Here is a 26,856-nt window from a genome sequence, read left to right on the forward strand (position 1 = left end):
GTACATATAATTCGTCGGGAAAACTTTACCCACACAACTCGGTCACCGGTACGTACCTCTAACAGTCCATGACAAGGGCAGCTCCTTGTGTCCTGGAAGCTAACAATGCAGTGTATGGCTATGAAGGTTTTTCCAGTGTTTGCATGCTGCTTAGGGCAATTGCTTAACGCACGTAGAGTATTGTGTTTTCTACATAAAAAGCTCCGAGTGTGATTCAATTCTAATAACTTCCAAAGTGAATGAGCATCATGGTGCAATCTTATATAATGTGAAATGTATGAACCCCGTAGTCCAAACTTTGCAAATGGTGGCATTGCGAAGAGCAACTGAGCTCTGCAAAAAAGTCCCTATCAAAACCTTCTAGTGTGCAGTGCCCCAGGTTTGCTTCCTCACTGGTGGATGATGATACCTCTAGAGACTTAGAAGTGCACGAGTTTGTTGCCACACGACAAAGTCCCATTTTTTATCTAAATATGAATATTGTGCAGGATCATGAGCACACCTAAAAAGAAACTAACTTTTATTAAAACGCATAAATATTTTCTGGCACTAGTGGTGGTTTTCGGCGACAGTCTGCCTGCCCGACCTGTACATGGAAGGAGTTCCGATGTCGTAGCAGATACAAACGCAACATGATGGGAAGCGAAACCAATCTGCGAAGATTCCGCGGCACTCGTTACGGGGGTCGAACGCCAGCAGCCGATGAAGACGGTATTGTTGCTCACACCGACAGCCCTCGCGGCAGAACATCTTGTGGTTCTCGAACCTACAAGCATAACAGGAAGAGGTCAACGTGAATTTTATAATGGACCCTTTGTAGCAGGTGTACGCGAACATCTGAGCAGGCCTGTGCAAGATACTCACAAAAAGTATTTAAGTTATGGAGTACCTGGCAAAGCAGTAACTGAGTAGAGCATAGGTGTTAAGTTTTCAATCTGCCTGAGGGGGGTCATATCCCCCACCACCCACAGAAATGATACCTTTGGTAGTGCGTTTAGGAGAGGACAACGAGGGGGAAATCCATGTAAAGTTCACATAGAACCAGTCCCGAAATATTTTTCTGGCTATGGCACAACGTCCCCTCCCCCTTCCCGGCAAAAATACCTCTGCAGTGATCTATTCAGACCCCTCCCCCATTGTTTTCGATCCTGGATAAACTACTGTGCCTCAGGTTATGGGGTATTGGCCCCCCTCCCATGCTCCCATGCACAGCGGTTGGGCAGGGTGTCAGGGCTTCTGTGTCAGTAGGCAAATTTTTGCAAGCTTTTCAAGTTCACTTGCACAGCGCATGCAATTCGTCGGATATCCCTTGGAACGATCATTTTGAGTGTCAGCTGGGTGTCCTCTCGGAGAGGGCGAGCAAGCCCCGTTGAACTACATCTATTGTTTTAATCAACTGTTCATTTCAAGTATTAATATTTATAGCCGTCCTCGCTCACTAAAAAAAACACAAAAGCGAGTATCTGAGGATGAACTCGGGAAATATAGTTACACGTTACTGAAAAACAAAAAAAAGTTTAGATACTAAATACTGAATTTAAAGGTATTTGTAAGATTCCAAGTTACTCCCAAAAGTATTTAAGATCGGGTATTTGAGGTACCTACAAGTTTGCATCAGAGTATGCGTGTACATCCAGGTGTTGAAGTAGAGAACTTACGCGCATTTTTCGACGTGAATGTATTGCTCGAAGGGGTACACGTTGAGCAGTGCCAGCACTTCTCCTCGTGTATTGTTTGCCCAATATGGTGCTAGAACTTCTTGCTTCACTGGACAGGCATTCCTGAAAAAAAAGGAAAAAAATCAGCTTTGGGCATTGTGTTAGATGCGTAGCCTTATGGCTAGGGTTCCTCGTTTAACCGAAAAATGCCGAATACAAATTAATGTCCGAGGAAAATTGGGGGCGATAGAGGGCGTTCTCGATGTTGCGCGTGTAAAGAGCGTGCAGCGACGTCAGACAAGAACCTGGGGCAAGTATCCCTGCGTCTATTACAATAAATTTAAATGAACTCTGCTTTCAGGATTTAGGTACCGCCACTTCTCTGTGGAGCAATAAACTTTTCCTTTTGTGTTGTATCACAGGGGCTAATTTTGTATCGGTTTTCGGTTGTAAGGCTGCGCTGAGACGCACTCTGTTGAAATTACGTTGCGATTTATATTCGCCGATAACTGAAAACATGAAAACCGCCGAAAAACCCCAATTTCACGAAAATAAACACCGAAAAAAAAACCCCACAGAATCCGCTCGTAAATAAAAACCAAGAGCGCGGAACCCTACTTATGGGGCTATAGTTCGGCGGTAAATTATTGCCAAACTCTTTGAAATGCTATTCAGTTTTTGAAGAAAGCATTTTGATGATTTATGAAATAGTTTTTGAACTTTTATCTTTGCGTTGTTACTTTCGTTGTCACACAGTTTCAGCCTACCGCAAACAGAACCTGGCGATCACGTTCGTGGCGGTGGCACTTTCACGTGGGGTCACGTGACCCTATAAAACAACTGACGGACCTACACTGTCGTAGACCCTATAAAGTGGTCGCTTTAAAAATATATAAATAAATCGACTTGTCTCGCAATGCCTTTTGGAGGACATTCATTGTAATCTCGCGAAGCAGAAATCGTTCGGATCGCTTGCATATGGGACTGGTTGTATATGGGACTTCATGGGCTTGTATATGGGACAGGCTTGAAGTGTTGCCAGTACAGAACTCGTGCAGCTTTCGTTTCTCACACGAGACAAAAACAAGGGCGTCCAGCCGAACTAGCGAGCTTAACACATTTGTTAGCACATCACATTGAATGCATTGGCTACCTGCCAAAAATAATCATTTGCACGTTATCTTTCATACCCGTCCTTGATCACACCAGCCAGCACTTTACAGCCGCGTGAGATGGAAGTAATGAATGATAAGGCCCAACAGTATAGTCCTCTGTATGGAGTAATTGAGAGGGTACATCAGGTCAAGATCACATGCCCATAACCTATTTCGAGCCGTAATGTGTCGTGGGCATTCGCAAGATTTTTTCCGGGAGGGGGTACACCCTTACCTTTTTTTCTGGAGACGCACACTGCGTCTGAGAAAAATGACGCCCTATGATACAGAGTACACAATTTTCATGAGTGACTATGAAGCTACAGGGGTGTGATACTGCCCCCCCCCCCCCCCCTCGGTACTCCCATAGTTGTAATAGAGTCAACCCTCGACTTAGGAATTTCCTCGCTTTATCAACTGTGCCCTTGGGGCATTAACTTTCCCTTCTTCATTCCAAACCGTTCATAAATCTGTCACAGTATTAACGCACAACATTTTCCAAACTTGTACAGTGGCAAAGTGTCAACAAAAAATATGACAGAAGTTAAGTAACGTTAAGCTGCAAGACATTGTTGAGCGCAAAAACGTCACACTGCACATGACTCTACGCTGTAGCAGTTTTTCTGGCGCAATCGTCGAATTTTCTTCCCTGCTGTATGATGCAGTTGCTTGGCGCAAAAAAAAGAAAAAAATGAAAACGAAAGACAGCTACGATTATCAAACTGCAGTTACTTACATTCCTTTCCGAAGCGGAACTCCTTCCGTGCTACTCTCCGTCTTAGCATCCTCGGCGGCAACCATTTCGTCCTCCTCAACTTCTACATGAGCGTCTCCGTCAACCATGTCAATATGATTGCTGTCCACAACTGGCGTTCGCTTAGGCTCGAACGGGGGCTCTGTCACATGAACCGCAGGACCGGGATCTTGCGTCAGGGGAACGCCTGCGGCATACGATGGTCCGTCTTCTTTGTCAGCGGCCGTGGTTGCCTCGCTCGAAGGCATTGTTGTGGTTGTGGCGTAACCTGATGTTGTCGTCGGTTCGCGCTCTGCACTTGTGTTTATATTTGGTCCTAAACACAGTAAAAAGGGATGATGTAGCTTAGCTGAGTAGCTCCCGGAGCCAGTGGCGGATCCGGGGGGGGGGGGGGGGCGATTGCCCCTCTCAAAACGTCAGTTTATATATTGGATTTCCCTCCCCTCCCCCACTACGCGCTCCGACAAAGAAACCGCCCCCCCCCTCCCCAACTGCATCCGACCCTGCCCGGAGCCCCTCTTCTTATTGCACCGGCACCGTCTAGGTGTAGTGTACCCAGCACTTTTTACACCCCTTCCCACCAAACCCATCCCACACACACCGGCGGGGGCGGATCTAGGGGGTCCGGATGTCCTGACCCCGCCTCAAGTTCTGTCGTTAGATAGAGTTTCAAGTGACCTTGGTAGTGTAACAGCATGCTGTCCAAACAAGGACCCCCCATGGAAAAATCCTGGATCTGCCTCTGGGCACCAGATAGAAGGTTGCGAAAAGGCAGCCGCAGCCTTATGTCAGCTCGTCCGGTCTCCTGCACTAGAACCACTAAATAAGCTTCGCTTCAGAATATCGACACTGAGGTCGAAGGGAGAGCAGGAGCGCCATCTTATTTCCCCACCACATCGGTACGATCCCCAGTTGAGGATCAAAGGGAAAGCAACATGCAAGAGAAAGGAACATTTCACCCGCGCACGATAGATGGCATCGTGCGCTAAAGTGCGCGTGGGTAGCGTGGCGCGGAAACAAGATGGCGCATGCTCGCTCTTGGAACTCAGTGTCGATACTCTGAAGCGAAGCTTATTTAGTGACTATATCCTGCACAATACGGGACATAATCCTAAACAATACCAACCTGTTTCACCTTCATCTGGACGTGGACCCGCCGAATATGCAGGAGTTGTTGTCGTAGCCTTCCTGTCTTCGCTAGCCGTTGTCAAGACTAGAGAGGGTGACGGTGAAGTAGAGATCTCAGAAGGCGTGGTCGTCGTCGTCGCCGCAGACGAGGGCTGTGGAGAAGGTCTGGGCGTTTTTCGCCGTGCAGCGTATCGACTGTTTGGCCGAACTCTGGACACCGATCGGCCAGCTGCTGAGCGATGGCTGACTAGAGAGAGGGAATTGTCATATCGCAGTCTCGCCTCCTCGATCTCGCTGGAGACGATGAGGCTGTGACGCTGTTCGCCGTACATACGACGCATCAACCCTTGGTTTTCGAAGATGTAACGTCGCACGGCGTGCCTGGAAATTTTTTTTAAATTAAAAATACGCATCCTCCATGCTAACGAAATAACTTACTACTCTATGCAGTGTAGGACGCTATCAAACAAGTATATATATATATATATATATTTTTTTTTTTACTATTGTCTGGCACATCATGGCCACAGTAGTCTTGCGCCATTTAACCTCATCATCATCAACGCTTTTTTTCTCCACGTATTTCTGCAAGTTCCTTGGAGGCGCCTTCTAGGTCATATCAGTATTTATTCTATGTTGATTGAGATTACGCACTCCAAAGGGGAAGAAAAGTAATGAGTTTTCAGTAATGTTAGTTCCTTTCTGGACTAAATGCACGGCAGTTTGTGGTATTTTTAGTGGTGGGAAGTAAATTTCAACTCATGGGACTAAAATAGGAAGTAATTGCAGTCTAAGGGACTAAAAGCTGTATTGCTCCTCAATTTACTCCTTCCCTTTTTCTTAATGTGCACATACACTGTCAAAAGAGATGGTGGTGGTGGTGATAGGGCTTGCCGTTGTCGGCTTCACGTATGTGGGCAACAGAACTTCACCACATAGCACGCTCCTAGCCAACCAGCATTCCGAATGATATCATTCTGTGTCCTGATTTATTCAAAACAGGGGGGAGGTGCCTATCTGGGACAAGCATAATGTGTCTCAGATAGGCGCCTCCTCTCAACCAATCAATGCACAGAATGATTCATTCGGAATGATGGTTGGCTAGGCTATGTGGCTGTGATGGTGGCTAGGCACCGTGCTATGCGCGGTGAAGTTCTGTTTTAACAGTGTACATTCGTCGTAGACTCGAAGTATTTTTCCAACTTAGTTTGCTAAATTTAGATTTTCAAATTTTGTGATCTTCGACCTGTTTTCCCGACACTACGGGCGTGCTTCTTTTTTCGTTTTTCTTCTAAATATATCAAACAGTATGCTGAAACAACTCGCTTGCACAACAAGCCATACGCAGGGCCCAGTACGAGAACGGTGCAACATAATAGAGAGTTTCAGCAGACCGTTGATAACGTAGCTTGCGTCGAACCGTATCAACCGGAACCAATCAGTGGATAAGATTCTGTGTCACGCACCACTGCGATTGGTTCCGATAGGCACGATAACCTTATCAACGGTATACTAAAACTCACTAATAGAGAGTTTTAGTACATCGTACGCAAAGGCGATAGCGCACGTAACTGATAGCGTTGGTGGTTCTACGCACTGCGCCAAGCTCTCTTTCTGTTATGGGCGTGCGCAGAACCATCAACGCTATCCCTTACGTACGCAAACGCAATAGCGTACGATGCACTAAAACTCTATAATGAAGAACAAAAGCACCGTAAAATGTAGCAGAGTAGCGGAAGACTAGGAGCTATACGGGGCGCAAAAACTATATCATCACGAGTACCTACCAGGGATAAGCGCTTCCGGGGACGTTGCAGAGGTTGTCATGGCTCATGTCACATGGAAGGTCCAGGAGAAACCTCGCAGAGACGCGTGGCCCACAGCTCTGACCGGAGCACCATCGGAGGCCGAGGACCGTCCAGAGGACTGCCTGGAACAAAGCACTCTGGATACCGTGCCTCATCCGACACAGCACTGTTTCTACTGCCACTAAGTGACCACCCTTTTGTCAATGACCGGCGGATGACGAACGCGATGCAACCACGTGCGGAGCTGGGCGCGATACGTACATTCCTTCCTTCCTTCGCGCTGCTCTAGAGGTAAAGTCCTTCTCAATCCTAGAGAACATAGCGAATATGGGTAAACGAAAACGTGTGCTTCCACTGGGCAGTCTACGTTTTGGATCTTTGTGGACAGTTGTAGACGCCGGCATGCAGCACCTGGAGTGTAACTGTCTCAAGACTCATTTGCACAGACAAACCAGTTCGTGCATACAAATATCGAGCTTCGTAAGTCGTGTTTCTTGTACTACCCGTCCACTTGTGCAAGCATGCCAAGAAAATCATTTGATGCTGGACGGTTTTGGACCCCTCACGTGCTTCAAGGCCGCTGTGTTTTGCCATGAGTGCACTAGGAATCGTCAAGAACAAGACCACGAGTAACTGCCCACGAAACAAGCATAGAAAGTTATGGAAGCACGAAAGCCGCCCCTCCTCTTTTCATGTTTTCCCGAAGTAGGTCTGTCGTTCCGCATCAGTTTGTCCGTGACTAAGGTGGGGCGGTCGCCTTCCAGGTCGTTCACCCTTGACTCCCACTGGAAGTAAGTGTGTCAAGGACACTCACATGGGCATTCCCTTTGCGTGAGTGCTGCTTTCCAACACCGCCCGCGACCTACCTTGACGCAGCGGCCTATTGACCTCTATTACGTGGAGTAAACAATCCGGAGGAGTGATGTAGCTGTTAAACTGTTGTGGTTTATGCCAGGATGAATGCATGCATTGAGTGCATGTTGGTGCCGTTTGCGTTGACATTCTGAGGCTTTGTGTTCGCTTATAAAGGTATCATTTATCCATGCGGAGATTGTTGGAAGAGTGGTTTGCGCAGTAATTTTTTTTGCGCCGGCCCAGTGCGAGTCTGGAATGTGCCACGTCCTTGTCAGAGCACTATGTCTTATACAGCGCTGCGCCTTCCAAGACGTCCAGGTGACCCCCAGCGCTAAAGAAAAAAAACTTTCTATTTCCACCGTCTGTGCCGCCTGCAACCTGCCATGTTTTCCTTTAGTGTTCTTGTTTTTTTCTTTATACAGGGCGTTCAAAATTAAGCTTTCACTAGCACTTTATAAATAGGCGAACAAAAGAAAAGTGGTGCTTATTTTTCTGTTCCCTGAGTAAGAAACAGGTGCTACATAATTAGCAGCACCTGTTTCTTACACAAGTAGCGTAAAGTTATCATCCGGTTTCCTGTCATCGCTGTGTTTGCGTAGCGCTCGTGAAAGCTTAATTTTGGACACCCTGTATACGTCTTCCAACCCTGACGAGGGGTTTCCACTGAATTTTGCGAAAAAAATGCTGTTGTCAGACCTTAGTGTCAAGTGGCACATCCTGGACTGGTCCCCCCCCCCTCCCCCAATTTCTCAGATTGGGGAACACAGTTGGGCTGCCAGTACATATACTCATGAACATCTTCCCAAACACATGTTCCTTTTCTTCTTTTTTTAGTTTTATTGCGGTACAGGGGAAGAGATACATAACACGGTACCCGAAGGGAGGTTACAGGAGGGAATGAGCATGGCCGCACCGTGCTCGTTAAAGTACCTACACCTACGTGACTGACTCGATCTCTTCAAATAATCTCTTCAAAATTCAATCCATTTAAATACTTCTCTTAAATATTGTGATCGCTAAAAATGAAGTGGCGGATGTTATCCTGACCCGAGTTGAACCCACACGCAAAGCCACGTCGCCGAAACTAACCCAGAAAGTTGTAAGACAACGTTTTTGACCGTAAACAACGGGGACACATTCAACTTTCGAGGGACTGTGCTTCGTTTTTCTTTTCTCTTCTCTGTTCTTCTTTTTTCTTTTTTTGTCCGATATATTTAGACGAGCAACGTGTTCGACAGTGCCTCCAAACAGTTATGGGCTGACATGTGACAATACAGATACACATGCTGAAGCACTGAAAAAAATAGAAAATGGCACAAGGCGCAGGAGTCGGAGTAAACATTCCCGCGAACCGACGGACACCACCCAGAACAAGATTATTACGGCACTGGGGATTTCACGACGAATCAGATGTACCTCATTGAAAAGCGGACGTGCACGAAGTTCGCAATTTCAAGGCCGGCAACTGTACCGCCTCACTGGCAAGCATGATCACCATATAGCAGCATCACCATAACACACGGAGCAGTTGTGTTATCTCGGCTTCGAACCCGAGAAACTCCTAAAAAAAAAGGTGCGCAAAATTTTTTTCAAGGCCATCTGACAAAAACAGGCAGCAACATGAGGAAACTTGTTTCCGCGTTGGTACGCTCTATGTGGCCATTGGTCAGCGACTGTGCAATTGCCGTGATTACACATGTCGTTGCCCACCTGAGCGAGGCGGACTACGGCAAGAAGTTCCATCACCACCACCTACGCATGTGAAAGGGCGAATCATCCACGCTAGTTTCGCGAATAAACCGCACGTGGTCATGTAGATCCTGCTCAAAGTAACAATCATTTCCTCCTCTTTTCGTATGACGCAGAGTAGGCACAAGATCCCATTCATGCAGGATCTCCTCTTGACGCGCGTACCATGTACCCACAGTGTTTGTAGCCACACCTAACACAATCTTCACCTTTATTGTCATATTTTGTATTTATTTTTTACGAATTAGTTGATCGGGAAAAAGATATGAAATTGCCACACAGAGATAGTCACCCACTAGTACTTCGGATACTACACGGGGCGTGAAACTTGCAGGACTATAGTTATGCGACAGATAAAGGTTACGTTCTTTTTCTTCTTCAAGTTTGAGGAAGCAAACATTGACACAAGCAAAGTGGACAGTTTCGTTTTTGTCCCAGCGTTTATAGTTATCGAGAGTTGATGTGGCTTCTATCCGCAGTACACCTGCTCACCTGTGCCCTCTTAATTTGATCGTCTGTTGCGTAAAGAGCAGCCATTGCGTCACTCCCATGACCCACAAGTCCTCGCAGACGGGCAATTTCTGCCCCATTCACTTACCCAGTGTAGCGCAGAGCGCGGGCGATGACCGCTATCCGGACGAGCCTCCATGATGCACCGAAAGAGTTAGCGAAGCGCGCAGTCCAGCAGGACCGGGTCACTTGGCGAAGTCACACACCGGCCGGGTTAACCAAACGCCGACCTCTTCCACATCGGGTCCACGGACGACGAGTCACGATTCGTAACCCAAAAGACGAACTCCGAGGCACAAGAAATCCAAACTGTCACCAGGCGATTCCGCAAGTTCGTCTGTGCTTCGACAACCCAGTAACCGTTCGCCGGCGGGTGACTGTTGGCCGCTGGATCTCTTTTCCTTCCTTCCTCATCCAGAAGCTGCTTTTTGGTGTTGTTTGGCAGGCTGCCTGTTTGCACGAGCGGAGGAGAGGGAAGAAATGTGCCAGAAGGGGAACGAGAGGGGCGATCGGCATGAATGGTGACCTTGTTTTACGCTAGCCAGGAGGGGACGCCGCTGCCGGTCTTGGTTGATGCCGAAAAAAAGAAAAAGAAGGATCGGTTTCTGATGGCAGGTTCTGTTCTTCGTACGCACTTGTCGGAAGTTGACATGCGCGCTGTAATAGGTTAGCGTCTGTGGCAGAAGCGGTGATGTTGAGGAAGATGTGCAGGCAGTTCTGACAGGAGAACGTCATCGCACGCGTTCGTGGACCTAGTGTACATATTACTTACCACTAGGGGTAGTTTAATTTTGAAAACTATGGGATGAATTGCAGTTTGTAACATCTGGGAGCTGTTATTTGTGTGGATTATCATTTTTGTGAATATGGAAGGGAGGAGGTTTCTTTCATCAGTCAGTCTTGCTGAAGAGCACTTTGCCCCCTTGTCTCCAAGTCATAGAAAGGTACTCGAGTGCGAGACTCTCAGATTCCAAGTCATAGAAAGGTACTCGAGTGTGAGACTCTCAGATGCATAACTAGTAATTGGCTAGCTATAGATCGAACATGTTTCTTGTAGAGGGATGCAAAGTATAGGGAGGAGAGATATCAAAGTAGAGGAGGAGAGCATCAGAGCTTGTGTTTGTTCCTGCTCAGAATGCATGCGCAGGAGTGTGCAGCCCAAGTTTTTGGCTATGAGTATGACTGAATGTTACATAACCGATTATACGCACCCTCTTTCTTAGTGAGCGAGCATTCCATTATTCCCAATTGTGGTCGCAACGATTTGCTATTGATCTTCATAAGAAGACGCGAACAGTGGTATATCCAGAATCGAAAGCATGGTGTGGTGTTGCAAAAAATGAGAGGTGGGGGGTGTCATTATTACAGTTATGTTATAACAGCTCAATGTACCGTTACCGACATGTGTCTAAGGCTGAAATAGCAAGGGCCCGCACAGGAAAAAACGGTAAGGGGGGTATTGCCAAACATTGAGGGGGGGATGTCTGGATACATCGCTGGTCGCAATTGTCTGTGATGTTGTAAAGATTGCCTCTATCAGCAATGCAGCTAGGAAGAGAACAAGTACTCAAGGAGAGCATAGAGGCTAACTGATTGATTCTTTATCCCGAGGTGTAAAACAGCGGCTGTAGAGAATGGCGCATTCAACAAGTTTGGAATATTTTATTATACAATGCCACATGTGGATATATAATTTGTAATGACAGAGTGCACAGCATTACGGCAACCTAAAAGCAAAGACTCTCTGCAGTGCGAGCCTTTCTTTGTTGTAGACTTCAATGCAAAAATTTTCACTTCCCAAGAACTAACAACATAAAAGAAAGATAATGCTGTGGACTGCAATGCACAGACTGACACTATGCAGAAGTCAAGAGGTCTCTACAACATTTCGAAGGCCATGTAAGATTGGTTCCAGGTCCCTTTCATGGTTCAGGATCATGCCTAAAATGACAATTCACAATCATGACAATCAACAAGAATGGTGAACTTCCACGAGACAACGTTCACACTACCTGTGAAACAGGCCTGCATCGTTCTCAATCAACATGATACCTGATTGCAGTTTTCGCTAACCCACCTGTATTGGCACCGTTGCTAGCGAGGAATGTCAGTGTGAGAGGCTGCTGGTTGATGCTGATCACCTAGCAGCCAGTAAAGACTTTTAGCATTTGTGTTCAGAACCAAAAATTCTACGGGACTTACTTGATAGTTTCCATAGGATGATATCATTTTATTGCACCTTCCTAACCCAAGCTTATTGGCTTGAGACATCGCCATTCCCATCGTGGACAGGAAACCAGGACGCATTGCATGCTCTGGGGCACCTTCGTTGCTTGCTGCACAAAATTGGTGACTGAGAATTGGTGACTATTGAACAGAAACACAAATGCGACCGTGCTGCAAAGTGACAGGGCAACATATTACATATGTGTATCATTTTCTCACCTTTTAATAACGGAACGCCATCACGGTCTGTGATTATAATCGCATGTAGTCCTGGTGTCCTGAAAATCACAAATTTTATCTTTCTGTGTGCCTCTTTTTTTTTTGGTCGCGTGAAGATAGCTTAAAAGCACGGACATGCGATTGTGTGGGGTAGGCTGGAACTTACCTGGACATAACGCCGAGAAGATGCTTCCGCAATTCCTAAAATACAAAATGACATATCATCAGGAAATCTCTGACCGAGTTACATATACAAAGTTTTCAGCCTGCGGATCCTCTATTTTCAAAATTCGCGCCAACAACATGTAGGAAAGCCGAAGAGACCTGTGAATTCCCTAGCCTCACGTTCAGAAACGTTTCATTACATCACACGCCGTACAAGAGAGAGAGAGAAAAAAAAAATACGTGACAAACGAAATAAATGTCGCGTTAAGGAGTTTGTTGTTACACGGAGCAGTTCTGTCACACAGCGTTGTTTGGCGGTTTTCGAAATGTGCAGCTGCTACAGCTGGAAAACTCACGCTCCCTGTATCAGCAAAAGGGAACGTAGACATGCCATGCTGTTTTCCAATCCCCATGACTCAGACTAAACTATTACGCGAGCTTGTAGTCAGAATGTTTAAAAGTCATATGACTTACGTCCGCCATGATGTTTACCACCCTCTACGCTTGGCGCGCCACAACACGGCTACTTGAAAAACTATCGCTCGCAACGAAAACTGAATTGTGCTGAATTGTCGAGTCGTAACAAAAAGAATAGCAGCAAAGACGAATTTGAAAGACGAATGTCCATAGAAGTGCGCTAAAACGCAACGTTTACAGAAACACAGATAGCATAAAACCAAAACCTAATTTTACCGATTTTGCCTCTCGGTAGGTGGCAGGACCTGCACCGAAGGCAACGTCATGGCAGTTCTCGGGCGCGATGCTTGACTTGCAGCGCGACTTCTCCTTCGTGTGTGCAATCGCACCTTTTCAAAGTTGGCTGTTAAGAAACTGAACATTGAGAATGAGTAAGTATATGCGACGTGCATGATGCGTTATTAACATATATAGTATTTGCTGTATTTCGAATGCTCTCTCGCTTACATCAGGTTTTGTTATCATGCCGTGAAGCATTAAAGCTGGGCATTAATGTCCCCAGAAACCGACATTTGGGGGAAGGGGGGGGGGGGGAGGCGCATATGTTTGTTGAAGTCCTCGTCTGCCAAATTTTTGTGCGAACGGAGAACACCACAGCACGTTGATGGCATGTCAACCATGACCTCTCATGTCATCATCACTTTTCGATCATTTATGGTTGTTGTCAGTAAGGTACTTCTTATATATATATATATATATATATATAAAGAGGGGAAAAGCCATTCAAAAAATAAGTAAATGATGCTAGACGTGTTTGAAATTCAAACATTATATATATATATATATATATATATATATATATATATATAATCTGAGGACTCGTCGGGACGGATGAGTCCCAAGTAGGACGAAACGGCTGTCCGCGGCTGGGAGTGTACGATCAACTATTGTGAACATACTATTTACGTGCAGCCACAGAGCTCCGGCTATTTTTCACTGTGTATATTGTGTGTTCCTTGTATCTCTCTCTCTATATATATGTGTATGTATATATATATCCGCACAATATATTACGACAGCGGCTCTACAACGAGTACTACAATTGACTAGATGCATGCAGTCATAAAAATACAAAAGGAACACAAGATTGTCTCACGCGGCTGTGAAAATTAGATAGCCTACGATGAGAAGAACAGCAGAAAAACGAGAAAAAGAGCGGTGGTGATTGCGTAAAGGTGTGCAAATGGTGCTTCATATTATATGCGGGTTAAAGGCGTTGCAAAAGTTTGTTCCAAATTATATTGGAACAATGCACGATACGGTCATTTGCATGGCTATGAACTTGTCATTCAAGTTCTGAATGTCGTCTATACAGCACAGGATGCTCGATTCGAACGTATTGGGCAATGTCAGAAATTTCAGGGGGGGGTTGCAAAAGATCTAGGGGGGTGTAAGGAAATCTCTGACCCCGGAAATGAAATAGTCTGACAAAATCACCAATGCTGCTTTTGTTGATCATGTACAGAAAAAAGATTTGCAAAAGTATCTGTTGTAAGAAAGCATTTGATCTTGTGGAATCTGTACCGCAAGCTTCCGTAGCCTTCTTACACTCAGTGCTGCGGACTACTACTGGTGCATGCTCTGCACCGCTGCTGCATTGTTTTGTTTGTTTGTTTGTTTAAATGTCGATCCTGCAAAAGGCGATCAAACCCCCGTCTAGGCAGGATCACAATAAAACACTCTCAAGCTAGTGTCGCCGTCACAACATGCGCAACTTTTTACCACGTTTAAAAGTTGATTCTGCGTGGATTACCTTTTAGAAGTTTCGGGATATGGCGGAAATAAGTACGATTATACAAACGCAGACAGTAAGAAATCAGGCTGATTTACATTGCTATCATTACATTGAAATCGCTGCCCCGAGCTTCATAGTTTAATACCTTTCACCTAATATTCTGCGATATACAGACGGAATTAACAGTCATGCGGAAACCACTTTATCCAATCACCAGGCATCCAATATCTCGCAATTTCAGTCGCTGCTAGGAGTAAAGCAAATAGTAAAGATGTCATCAAACCCTTCACGCCCTCAGACTACGTACTAGCGTTCTTGTCGTCTGCCTTTCGGTGAAGGGGGCTTGTTCCAAGAAGAATTGGAGTCCCCTCGCTCGGAAACTTCAATCTCGGCGAATCGTCGATTGCCGGTAGAGCTGAAGGACTCGTATTCAGTGAAGCAGACGACGCGAAGATAGGGCGTCGTCTGCAAGTGAGGCTGCACCCTGCTTGGTCGCAGTACAAAAGACGCCTGTTTCGTACATATAACATTTGTTGTTCCTTCTTTCACTGCGTCTGTCATCATGTTATAATGTAAGCGTAGACTCGTAGAGTTAGGAACGGGTCTTTTTTTTTTTTTTCGTCCAAGAGGTTTGTTCGGTAAAGAGAGTTGGAATTGAATGTTACGAGTTAGCCTGGAGAGATCTACTGTGCGGAAGAAGATACCGAAATAACCGCCCCAAAGTGTGTTTTTGCTGGGAGGGCCTGGTATGCGCCTCGTTCTTTCAATTTACAATGCGTAGAAAGAACCAGAGAAATGCCCTGCTACTCAATAGATTGAGCTCATGTTGAACTTCATTATCATCTCTGTTCTTCTCTGGTCATCATCTCTTTGTTTTTTCATCATCTCATCATCTGTTTGTACTTTCTGTGTGTAAGTGTACTGGGGTAGCCAGTTCGACTTCGTCGAAACTCACATCCCAATTTTTGCTTTATCACATCACATCACATCACATCACATCACATCAATAGATTGAAAGATACATCACTACTATATTCTGAACGAAATTCTTTTTTGTCCACATGGATGTCTCTGGTCCGGTAGCGCAGCCAGGAAAATATTTTGGGAGGTATGGGAACCTTATATGAGGAGGAGGAGGAGGATTTCACCTCCGTTTTCTCTGTCCCGAATGCACTACCAAAGGTACGATTTTGGGGAGACGGGTTGGTGGTGGTGAAAATCCCCCTTGCTACGTCACCGCCCTCGCCCAAGAGGTTCCCTGTCGACCCGAGTAAAGCAACTGCATGTCATTGGATGGTACTACCACAGTGTGCCCTTGAGTCGGGCCACCTAACAGAAAGCATCGGTTTACTCCCACGCCACGGCCCCTGTATACCTTCGTGGTCATTTGCGTCATATTTCCCGTTAACCATCGTGTTTCCTCGTCTTTTGCTCATTGGGTCACTTACGTGCATGCCCGAGAAGTACGCGGTAAAAGCGCAGCTCCGTATGATGCGTAATGAGCACGGGGCAGCGAAGCCGTTCGCCGTTAAAACGCCCGTAAACACATGGGCTCCCATCTCCAGAAGGGCCTCATCAGCTTTCCTGTAGTGGCTTATGTTTCGTCAGGAACCCAGTGTACCGGGTCGAAACTACCGTCCGATTAGGGAGGCCTTCATTTGCCTTGCCTGACGTGGGATGGGGTCTGACAGCGTGGAGTTGCGTACTCGTAAAAAACTAAAAACTAAAAATAGAAAAGGAAAGAAAAGGAACTCGAGATAAACGCTTGTACAAGCGTCGATCCGCATATTTTTCGTTGCTGTTCAGTTCTACACACGTCGTTTACCACCTTTGTTTAGCTTTTGGATCAACTGATCCATATGGCAAATCATTATCTACCCTGGCGACCCATGTGTTACCAGCAAGCTCATATTCGCACGAAACTGTCTTTGTCCCCCCTCCCCCCCCCCCTCGTTCCCCTCTCGTCTCCTCTTCTGCATCCTCTGCTCGAGCCTGTCAGCGACAACATCCTCTCCCGCAGAACATTCCACCGAACTGTCATGACAAAACGTTCACTGCGATACGCTAATTAATCATTCAGTCCCTATATTACTGTGTCTAAAATTCCCATCATCGTGGCCACTTTCATCACCCGATAGGGTGCTATGTACCTTGCAGTTGCAGGCGATCCAGGAATGCCTTTATTCCTCCGATTTTGTCGACCAGCTCAACATTCGTAACGTCCGTATTGGGACGCATCTGTCAAGTGTCTTCAGATTTGTTTGCGGTAATTTTCCGGTTCTTGAACCGCATTGTGTCTCTTTCAAGGATGAACATGCGTTGCTCCGCACAAGAAGTGTTCTGAGGTGCCCATCCATTGAAACCTCAGGACATCACGAAGTAGCAGAGTACGAACTACGTTCCAATCCTTAGGTTATGAAGGTCCAATCCAGGTCCAATCCTTAGGTCCAATCCTTAGGTTAGGTTATGAAGGTTATGCATCGTCTGCCCAAAGAAAACAACAGTAGGCGTTTTGAGAACAAAAAACCGTTCGATAGGTCGTCCGCAAAAAAAATTTGTGAAGGAAAACTTTTTCTTCTTTATTTTGTTCATTGGGGGGGGGGGGGGGCGCATCTTCCGAGACGCGTCTTCCCCTCACCCCCGGTGTGAGAGGGGGAAGGAGCACAGCGCCGCCTCATGCGTCGAAGATGAGCTTTAACTTGCGGAAGCGAAACAAAAACAAATGTATCGGGTGACGCTATCAGAACTGCCCTTATCTTGGGTTGCATTTTCTATTTTCTTTTAATCTTTTTCCAGGACGCTCCTTCACCTTCTCACATTGCGGGTGAAGGGAAGACCCGTCTCTGAAGATCCGCAATGAACAAAATAAAGAAAAACGTTTTCCTTCATGATTTTTTTTTTTTTTTTTGAGACGACATATCGAACGGATTTTTGTTCTGAAAACGGCAACGGAATCAGGAGACCGAAGGGATCCAGATGTTTTCATTGGGACAACCTCCTAGCTTTTATAATTGAAAAGTTAATTGTCGAAAGTTAATTAAGACATTGCCTTAGGAGTTTGCTGGTGCCCTCCTAAGGAGCGCCCTTCTGCGTATACTGTCGTGTCCACTGTTAACCAATCTCCCGTTTCCGCGGCCCCGCTCCGATAAGCGCTCGACTATCGGGGAGCAGTCAAAACAGCATTGGACCGGTCGATCGTCACTCTGGGGGTAGTCGGTTGCAGGTATGGTATCGTTTATTGACAAAACCTGTAAGAACAACGGCCCAAGCGCTGTGAATGAGGCCCAGGAAATCATTCAGGCAAATCTCAGATAAGCACTCTTCTTTCATTGCGCTTCAGCCGCATATTCTTTTACTCGTGTTGTCAACAAGTGATACCGTGCCAGCACCCGGCCACCCTCAAATTGACAATAAACCGGTCCAGTGCTGTTTTCACAATTCCCGGATAGTCGAGCGCTTATCGGAGCGAGGCCACGGAAACCGGAGATTGGTTAACAGTGGCAACGGCATTACTATATTGCAATTGATTTCATCTCGGAAAAAGTGATACATATATGCATTTTTTTAAATTCTGTATACACTTAGCCGGGACACCATAGGCTATGTCAAGCGGGATAGATACTTGAGCAACATACCCATTATGAGACTTGAGTGTAGTGATGCAAAACTATCGCTGGACTGTCTATCGATAGTACTATCGATGGTGTAAGAACTATCGATTGTTGACTATCGATAGTGTTGAAAAACTATCAATATTTTTACGACAATTGACTATCGATAGTACTGTTTTTTTGTTTTTCTTTGCTATCGACAGCTAGATTTGGTTCTCACTATCGATGCTTTCGTTCCCGTCATCGTTTTCGCACTGGCACAGTGACAATCACGTGCGACACAAGTTCTTTCCATTTAGCTGCAATGTAGGAACGATGCACCGCAAACAGCGAAAGAAGATGCTCATCATAAAACCGTACGCACTCATGAGACTGCTTTGCCAGCCGATCCAGTGCAGAGAGTATCACGTGACCTTGCGGTTGGTTTGAGCGGCATGAGAAGCTCAATGTCAGCGTCGGAGGTCAAGCTGCTCTGAGTTGTCTTGTAAAACTTGTAGGAGTGAGGCATTCGTTTTCTATTTTTATCTGCTCCCCCAGTTTTCCGATAGCCGTCTATCGATAGTACTATCGATAGTTTTGCATCTCTACTTGAATGTCTTGATTTTTAAGGGACATCAGTGCCGTGCACTTGGCGCTTTTCTTTCCTTTCTGAGGGCCACCGGCCTCCTTCACGAACTGTAGGGATTCCCTTCCCTCGTCATCCTCTCATATGAACCTCTTTGGAATGGGGTAGGGTCCTGCACCCAACGCAGGGAAACATCCCACATCATCATCATCCATTCATCTATGTTGTTGTTGTTGTTGTTGTTGATTTTTAAGGGGTTTTGACACGCGCTGTATTGCACGCCAGCGTATTGAGGAAAAGGCATTATTCTTCCACGCGCAGTACTTGCCGACATATAAACACTTGAACACACGCACGCGTCAAGCTTTGACGTCAGAGGAGAGAGAAACCTACGGCCGTTCCTATTCGTAACCGTAAGCACGTGACCTCGCCCTGGTTACTCCACTGGCGGAATCGGATGGCGGCGTGGAATGTCCCTCCGGAGGCCAGTGCCAGTGTCCCGAACCACTTCGTCAAGCTTTTGTACGCTCAGACCGTACACCTGTCTTCTGCTGTGGACGGCGCGCCATTTTACCCACGGAAAACATTACAAACCCAGAAAGCTCAGCATCAGAAATAACGCGATCATAACCGCATTCAATCACACGTTAAAGGCCGCCTTATCGTGCGTGTACTAGCGCATTTCAACCCAGCCAGAAAACCATACTCTCCAAAGTACAAGTACAAGTATCGAAGTATCGAGCGCATAGACGCTTTGGTCTGTAAAATATCTGTAAAATTTGCGTTGCATTTTGTTGCACTTTTCAACAATATTTTTGCAACAACATACTCTGCACTTAAATTTGCACTTGAACTTTGCAACAGCAAACCTTGCACTTAAATTTGTACTTGCACTTGCAATTTGCTCTTGAATTTGCACTTAAGCTTTGCAACAACAAACTTTGCACTTACATTTTTAACTTAAACTTGCACTTGAACTTTGCACTTTGTTGCACTTTGCAACAATATTTCTGTACAATAGAGATAATAAGCTTTGGTATCACGAACGGCATTTCTGCGTTCGATGGTAATTTCGAATGCACGTGTGATATGCTTAATCTGGTTAGCATTTTGTGCAATGCCTTCTATGGCACGAAAATTTGGGAGTTGTGCTATACGAGAGCTTGCTTATTGTCACCCTATATTCTAATAATCTAACGCTCCGGTTGTAAGCGTGAATGTTCGGCGCAAAGTGTATTTTGCGCGCGTGGCGGAGTGCATGCTATAGGGATTAACCTTTTCGGTTCGTTTATTTTTACAAAGTCAACTGAAAGTTGACGCTCTACATTCTTTGGCTATAAAGCGATGCGCTTTCTATAGAAAATGGTGAACGAGGTCGGTATTTCGTAAGCAATGAGGTGTGAAGTTTATGAGTTCGCGCCAGAGCGGGTTAAAGCGTCTAATCGCGTTGGCCTACAAAATCAATATGTTGGAGCACGATTTAATCGACGTTTTTCTATACGAGACAGCTTCTCAGAGCGAGGTGGACAACCTGGTTTGTCCCAGATTATGGCGTCTAACGTTATACTGATTTTTTAGGAAAGCTGACAGCTTTTTAAAGAACTTAACTCGCTCGGAGACAGTCGTCACCCTGCAGAAACGTTCGCTCTATCTCCTATTTTTTTTTAGAACGTGCGAAAAGTGAGGCCTTTTTGTAAACTTTCCGGTACTGCAGTTTCAGCCCTGCTGCAAACTCATCTGAAACAGCTGCTTTATACTTCAATGTGTATATTAGGAACGGCTGTTCGAAATATTCAGTGTAAAACACACCCTGTATATGTGAAAACATTTGACACACACGCAACACAGAAAACAACGAACATCGATGAAACCGAAGTAAAATCATCACATAACCTGACTGTCCTACATAGGCTACGGCTCAATGTATACTGTATAGCGCACGTCTCCTCCTCAAACTTGGAAAGCGAGACACTCCTAACTGTAGTGAGTGTGGCGTTGTAGAGGACATAGGACACATTCTTCTCAGGTGTCGGAAATGATGAGACGGGCCTCTCGTGTGGACTCCCGAGCCCTCGGCATCGCGAAACTGTTAGGTCCTCCGTCGTCCGACAAGGCGCTCAGGGCACTTGAAGATTTTCTACATACAACCGGGCTTATGGACATTCTACGATCGCAGAATGTGTGCTGTGTGTGCCCCCAGCGATTCCGACATTTTACACTCACTTGGTCGAAACTTTTGAACTACACGTTGAAGTAGATCATCATCACTATTCATCTCTGTTCATCATCTCATCATCTGTTTGTACTTTCTGTGTGTAAGCGTACTGGGGTAGCCAGTTCGACTTCGTCGAAACTCACATCCCCATTTTTTTTTCTTTATCACATCACCATCACCATCACAAAAACGACATCGAAAGCTCAAAGCACGCATAGGTACACATCCACTGGAGAAGGCCTACCAGCGTAAAACATGCCTTTAACACAGTTTCAAAGTATAACGAACTGCTTGCACGGGTGTTAAAAAGCTCAGCACGGAGCTCGTCGTATTTCACCCGACGATGATTGATGCGGACCAAGAGCTAAGTATACACGGTTGTGCCGTCAGCTGGCCTCTGATCACGAGTCAGAGACACGTTCCCCCGTTCGATCCCCCGTTTCCCCAATTCGATCTGCCGTGCTCACTCAAAACGTCGTCGGATGAGCGCGCATAAATTATTGAATAGCGATACAGTGCACCCTGGAAAGGCGCGGAGGCGGAAACGTTCGGGCTCGAAAAATTGCGCTAAAATCGTGCATCATGCTACAACACGCAATGTCGAGCTCTGCGTGGAAAAAGGGTCCCTTCCTGTCGTTCTCTCGCGTAATGGTAGGGAAGTTTTAGGGCGCTTTAAAATTATAATTCGTTCGTTGTGTTGGTCGTAAGCGCCTCTGTAGCTCGAACATCGTCTGATGTTCCTGTCTGAACAATGATGTTCTTTTACGGCGAATCGGGAAGACTGAAACATGGCAGAACGCGTTTGGGGCTGCAGTGAGTTATCGGGGAGGAAGTTGCAAATTGTAAGATCCAACTTTTTGGTTTCATCCGCCTGGAAGTTGTGCTCTTGCAAGTTGAGAGTTGAGTTTATTCGCATACTCGAGTCCTGACTGATACTGATATGTTTATTGTGTCTCAATTAAGAGTACAAAAAAAAAATACAAGACCACGGGGCCAGGCCTGTATTTATATCACTGACGATTCGAGTGTGACATGTATTGGGATATTGCATGGTGGCATTTTCTCTTCGCCGTTACGTAGAAAAAAAAAAAAAAAAAGAAATTCAAAATGAATTGAGCTTTACTTTACAGGGAGTAAGGGAGGAAAGCAAGTAAAAAAGGTAAACAGCTTTGTCCTAACGAAAAATCCAACTGAACGCAGAATACGGGCCTTATTGGATTAGTCAATTGTTTGGGTTTTGGAATGTAAATTATATTGTATACACTCTAAGGAAAAAAGAAGAATCGAATTCAATTTCTTCCCTTTTTTAGACATTCAAATTCAAATTCAGAAGAAGAATCGCGGACCAATGATAGCTTCTGGTCCTCTAAAGATTGTTACTCCCCGTTCTAGCCCTTTCATCCTGAGATTTACCCTCATCACTGGAAATATAGCCCCTACACTATATTGGGGGGGGGGGGGGGGACTATCTCGCGGTCACCTGCGTCGACATTTTTTTATTTTAAATGTCCTATAGTGGCAGCTAAAGGTGCGAAATTTTAATGATTGACGGAGAAAAAAAATCTCCAGTTATCGCAAAGTAATTTATTGCTTGAGACTATTTCCGTTGTAGTGATCCTCGCGCCGCAAACGATTCTGTAGGTGTTACATAGAGTGACCCGACGTCCTTGGTAACCGAGTGGTATCAATAGAGAGGTTAGTACTGCGTATGCAGTCGCTTTGGAGTTTGGATACGCTACAACTGGAACTGTCTAATGACAGCTACTACTGGAGCTGGGGTCATTTCCAATACATGTGCCATGTTTTTTTTTGTTTTTTTTGTCTTTTTTTTTTTTTTGTGGGGTGGGGATGGGGGGGTCTACGTCGATCAAAGCGCAAGAATTGCGGTTTTGCACATTCGTCGCTTTCCTGTGTGTGTTCCAAGAAAGTGTTCTGCAAACAAGGCCCATTGTACGCACTTTATTTCGATGCCTTCAGACGGCATGCATGAGAAACTGTCACGTGCATTCCGATGAAAGATTCGACCGCGGGTGGCTGCTCTTATCTACCTTCACTATGACGCAGTTTGACTTGACTATCTCGTGGTGCTGGCTGATAAGTGCGCGTGCGCACTGCAGCCATGTCTGGCTTGTGCGTTCGAACAACCGGCGTTTACATAATAGAACCAAGGGAGGCAAGTGGCGTCGAAAGATATTGAAGTGATTTTATGCGAAGATTTTCGGAGCTGTCTTCCTGCCGTTTATGTTGGTGCGGTCCGACGGCTGTGATGGTGAAGCAAACGGGAGTATGCGGTGACCGCACGCAGTTGTGAGGTGGAATGGTGGAGCTTCATGATGTGTTGTGTGACAGAGTGCTGAGTGCTATGTGAGAAGTGGCTTGCGTCCTAACCGAACGGCTTTGTGGTCTGTATGAGCTTGGGAACCATATATGTCGGTGAGTACAGAAGCTTGCTTTTTATCATACCTGTATAGCGTTATCACGTTATCAGGTATCGTTAACCGAAAGAAAGAACAAAAATAAGAAAGAGAGGGCGGCCTGCCTGTCGAAACGGGCGGCAAGTTGCCACAGAATAGAGAGAGAGAGAGAGAAAATGGGAAAAACGAAAGACGGGACACACCAACCAGACACACGACACATAGCAATGGGCAATGGTCCGTTCAGTGCAATGTCCGGTGGCTGTGCCATCTGGTGGTCACATTCGGTTCACCATACAGTTCACCATAATAGCTTTCGGTTGGTCACGTTTGCTAAACAGGTCACAGATTTGTTGGCCACATTAGTTGGTCACGGGTTTGCTGTTAATAGTTAGTCACAAGTTGTTAGTCAGCCATAGGTCACAGCGTTGTGTATTGTGTTGTCAGACTATCTATGAGGTTATTCTTCATGAAGTCTAGGACTACGCTTTGTGTTGCCTGCCGTGTCGACATTTGTCCAGAGGGGTAAATGAGTGACTCCAAAAAGGGGGTTCGGGTGACCTAGGTTCTTCATTCTTTCCATTAGACGTCTCCTGTGTTGTTTGTATGTTCTGCAGTGAAGCAAGATATGTTCTTGTTTAGGATATTTAATATAACCAAGTAAACGTGTGTAGTACAAGTTCAATACAGTTCCAATATAATGTAGCACAAACTAATTACACAAAATGCTTACACAAGAGAAGTCACACTCTAAGACAAGCTAAAACAAGTGTAATATTCCCAAAGAATCCCACATGTTCTATATTTGTTCTATATTTGCTTCGACATTACAGTGTTGCACAGCGCATCTTTACTTCGTCCTGTGATGTAGGGGACGTCCTCAGACTTGGCGCTTCGAGTTCGCAATCTCATTAGAAGCGAAGTTTCTTCCCTTGTGAAACCCCTTGTGATGCAGAGGGAGGGGGAGCTGTTTGCATCGATGTCCTGGCATCGGGGGGAAAGCGCCATACATATTTATTTATAGCAGTTTGCGCTTGAGCGTTACCTGGAATATCGGGGAGTGTAGGCGGAAGTCTTGCGGCCTCCTTGGCTAGTGTGTCGGCTCTTTCATTTCCAGGTAAGCCCTTGTGCGATGGTCCAATTGCAAGGCGATTGTATTTCTCCTGATCATTTATAATTTCGAGAGTTTGCAATGCAACAGGGTGGTCTTCGTAGTTGTTGGATATTGTTTGGAGGGCGGCTTTTGGGTCTGATATAATTACCGCGGGGGTAGGTTGTCGATTCATTTATTTTGTTTTCATTAGTGCAGCCAGGATAGCGGTCATTTCAGCATCTCTAGTCGACGTCGTCCCATGGAACGCTTCTACCCAATCTACTTGCAGAGCTGGAATGCAGGATGCTGCTGCACTGGTTCCCACATTTCTGTCTATTGATGCGTCCGTGAATATTTGTAGTGAAGCACGGTGGTGTTCGTGTATGTAGTCTTCGGTTAGCTTTCGAGCAACTATGTCCGATGTTTTCCCCCGTTTTTTTTTCTTTTTTTTATGCATGGAATCGTCGTCTTAAAATGTGATGTGCGTACAGTCCAAGGAGCTGGCCTTTGTGGCTGTCTTGCTGTCTGGATTCCGATCAACCAGCAAGTTCTCAGCGCTGTTATAAAGCGAGAGCGTTGTCTGTTATTAAGTCTGTTAAGGGAGAACTCTAACTGGTTTTGTCTTCTCCAATCTAGTGATTTGTTGTAGCAGTTGTTTGGTAGCGAGCAGGAGAAGAGGCAGTGATGGGACTTCCGCATACGTTGCTACAATGCCATCATTTTATCATTTTCGTAGTGCAAACGTTGCAAGAACACACAATGCCAGCACAGTTATTATTCGTTGCAACTCCGTTCTTCTGCTCTAAGTTCTTTTTGTGCATGCGCGCTACGAATTATTCCACGAACCGGCCAGCTGGTAGCCTTTCCGCCTACACTGAACCTAGGGTTGTGGGTTTGAACCTCGGCAGGGTTAAAGGACCCTCAGGTGGGCAAAATTCATTCGAAGACCGACTACACTGTGGCGTCGCTCATGATCCTAGCTGTATCGCATCGTAAAGCCTGGAACTATCAACAGGTCACCGGTTATTTCGTGCGGAAATGACGTCAGTGTCCTCACTTCCGTGCCGAGCGAACGCCATCTAGATTACAGAAGGCCTGCTTATTGCCTCCTCTCACCCCTTCGCTACGTGGACATATAAAGTCAGAATTCGTTTGCTACTGCTACGATTAGCCGTTCTGCGAACTCAAGGACTCGCAGATGATTGCACCTAACTTAGAACCTGTGTACTTGAATCTGTAGAGAAAAACTGCTACACGCTTTTGAGAAAGATATGTGACTGTTTTGCGCTTTATTTTAAAGTTTTTGCCATTTAGTATGCGGGGACGTTCAGTCAACCGCTGAAAACACGTTCGTGATTGGCTAGGCCGTTGAAAACACGATCCTGATTGGCTGACTCTTAGGTATTACGTCACGTCGACGAGTGATCAGGCTTTCTTTATCCAGGTGGTGTTGGTCGAGCGCCTCACAGGTTCCGATAGGCAAGGTGCTTTGTGATCGCTGCGTGTTTAAAATTGGTTTCCCAGTCGCTTCCGAAGCAGTATGAGGTGGCTGTTGCGCTGTTGTGAAGGGCTGACTATTCCCTTCAGGACTACAGCGCCAGGTATTGATGCAACGACGGTAATGCTGGTACTTCTCCTACAAATGAATGTATGGAAGAATATGACGCCCGCAACATCAAAAACGATTTTTTTTATTGTAACGTATTTTTTGTTTTCAGCTGCAGCTGAAAATCGCTGCTAACACACGTGACGCACGCTTGAAGTTTGCTTCTGGCGGCCGTTATACTCAATGTTACATTACGTGCGTGCATACCGCCAGTATATTAGGTTATGTACACACACACACAAAAAAAACGCAGTCTATTAGCCAGGGTCTGACAGTCGCGTTTTACCGCTTCCTAAAGATGTTTCTAGCGCCAGGCACATCCACCTCCAGCACCCATAGCGCGCGTCGTCTGCTAGCGTAGACTCGGAAGTCGAACCTTTTCCCATGATTCTCAGAAAGTACCGGTCACCTATTATCCCACGGAGAACGCTGTTTCCGGCCCAATTGCATCGCAGACGCTGGTAGGCTTCTGCTCAGACGCTAAGCTTCACGCTTCCAATTGGTTGCTTACCGTTTTTTTTTTTTCTCTCTACAGGAAACCTAACTGACGGTTCCCTCTTTAGCTGAAGACTTGTTCTTATAGATACTCGCTAGCTAGCTCTACCATCCATCATCCTTAAATTTCAACTTTCTCCTCTTGCTGTTGCCTAATGACGAATTCGCGTGGTCGCGAATTTCCGGACAGCTTTCTTTGCCAGATTCTGAGCAGTCGATTGCGTTTTCTGGGTCAAAACGTGGCAGCTGCGCATGTTCTCGTTGCGCTTTCCTATCCATCAGGAATTTGTCAGCTAGCGCTTTTTTTCGCGCGACCCCAATACATCCGGGCAGCGGGTTGTCCAACTATATCCGGCGCGGTCACATCCGATTCGCGAGTACTACCAACGCCACCTGGGTACAGAGGGCCTGCTTATTGC

General features: G+C 45.9%; 3 protein-coding genes across 5 annotated transcripts in view; 1 reads left to right on the forward strand and 2 right to left on the reverse strand.

The window, feature by feature from the left end:
• Positions 1-503: 503 nt before the first annotated feature.
• Positions 504-10,531, reverse strand: LOC135368612 (protein spaetzle 4-like). Of its 2 annotated transcripts, none has more exons than XM_064602005.1 (6): positions 9,705-10,531; positions 6,482-6,624; positions 4,693-5,075; positions 3,549-3,882; positions 1,659-1,781; positions 504-766 (listed from the first exon to the last, which is right to left on the reverse strand). In XM_064602005.1, exons 1-6 carry the CDS (start codon positions 9,753-9,755, stop codon positions 550-552), a joined length of 1,251 nt encoding a protein of 416 aa, XP_064458075.1. In that variant the 5' UTR covers positions 9,756-10,531; the 3' UTR covers positions 504-549. The 2 variants fall into 2 exon arrangements, with proteins under 2 accessions (XP_064458075.1, XP_064458076.1); XM_064602006.1 differs by having other exon boundaries at positions 6,482-6,620; positions 9,705-9,767.
• A 731-nt stretch (positions 10,532-11,262) lies between these two features.
• On the reverse strand, positions 11,263-12,751 carry LOC135368615 (ragulator complex protein LAMTOR3-like). 2 transcript variants are annotated; one of them, XM_064602009.1, is made up of 6 exons: positions 12,701-12,751; positions 12,228-12,262; positions 12,062-12,120; positions 11,819-11,952; positions 11,694-11,757; positions 11,263-11,557 (listed from the first exon to the last, which is right to left on the reverse strand). In XM_064602009.1, exons 1-6 carry the CDS (start codon positions 12,707-12,709, stop codon positions 11,484-11,486), a joined length of 375 nt encoding a protein of 124 aa, XP_064458079.1. In that variant the 5' UTR covers positions 12,710-12,751; the 3' UTR covers positions 11,263-11,483. The 2 variants fall into 2 exon arrangements, with proteins under 2 accessions (XP_064458079.1, XP_064458078.1); XM_064602008.1 differs by lacking the exon at positions 12,701-12,751 and adding an exon at positions 12,583-12,684.
• Positions 12,752-12,942: 191 nt separating this feature from the next.
• The window catches only part of LOC135368610 (cell adhesion molecule DSCAM-like), a 208,885-nt gene continuing 194,971 nt past the window's right edge, over positions 12,943-26,856 (forward strand). Inside the window, exon 1 of the mRNA XM_064602002.1 lies at positions 12,943-13,074. The gene's annotated coding sequence lies outside the window, so the exon portion shown is untranslated. The remainder of the gene's footprint in view (positions 13,075-26,856) is intronic.

Source organism: Ornithodoros turicata, chromosome 9 (genome assembly GCF_037126465.1).
Source record: "Ornithodoros turicata isolate Travis chromosome 9, ASM3712646v1, whole genome shotgun sequence".
NCBI classification, from domain to species: domain Eukaryota; kingdom Metazoa; phylum Arthropoda; class Arachnida; order Ixodida; family Argasidae; genus Ornithodoros; species Ornithodoros turicata.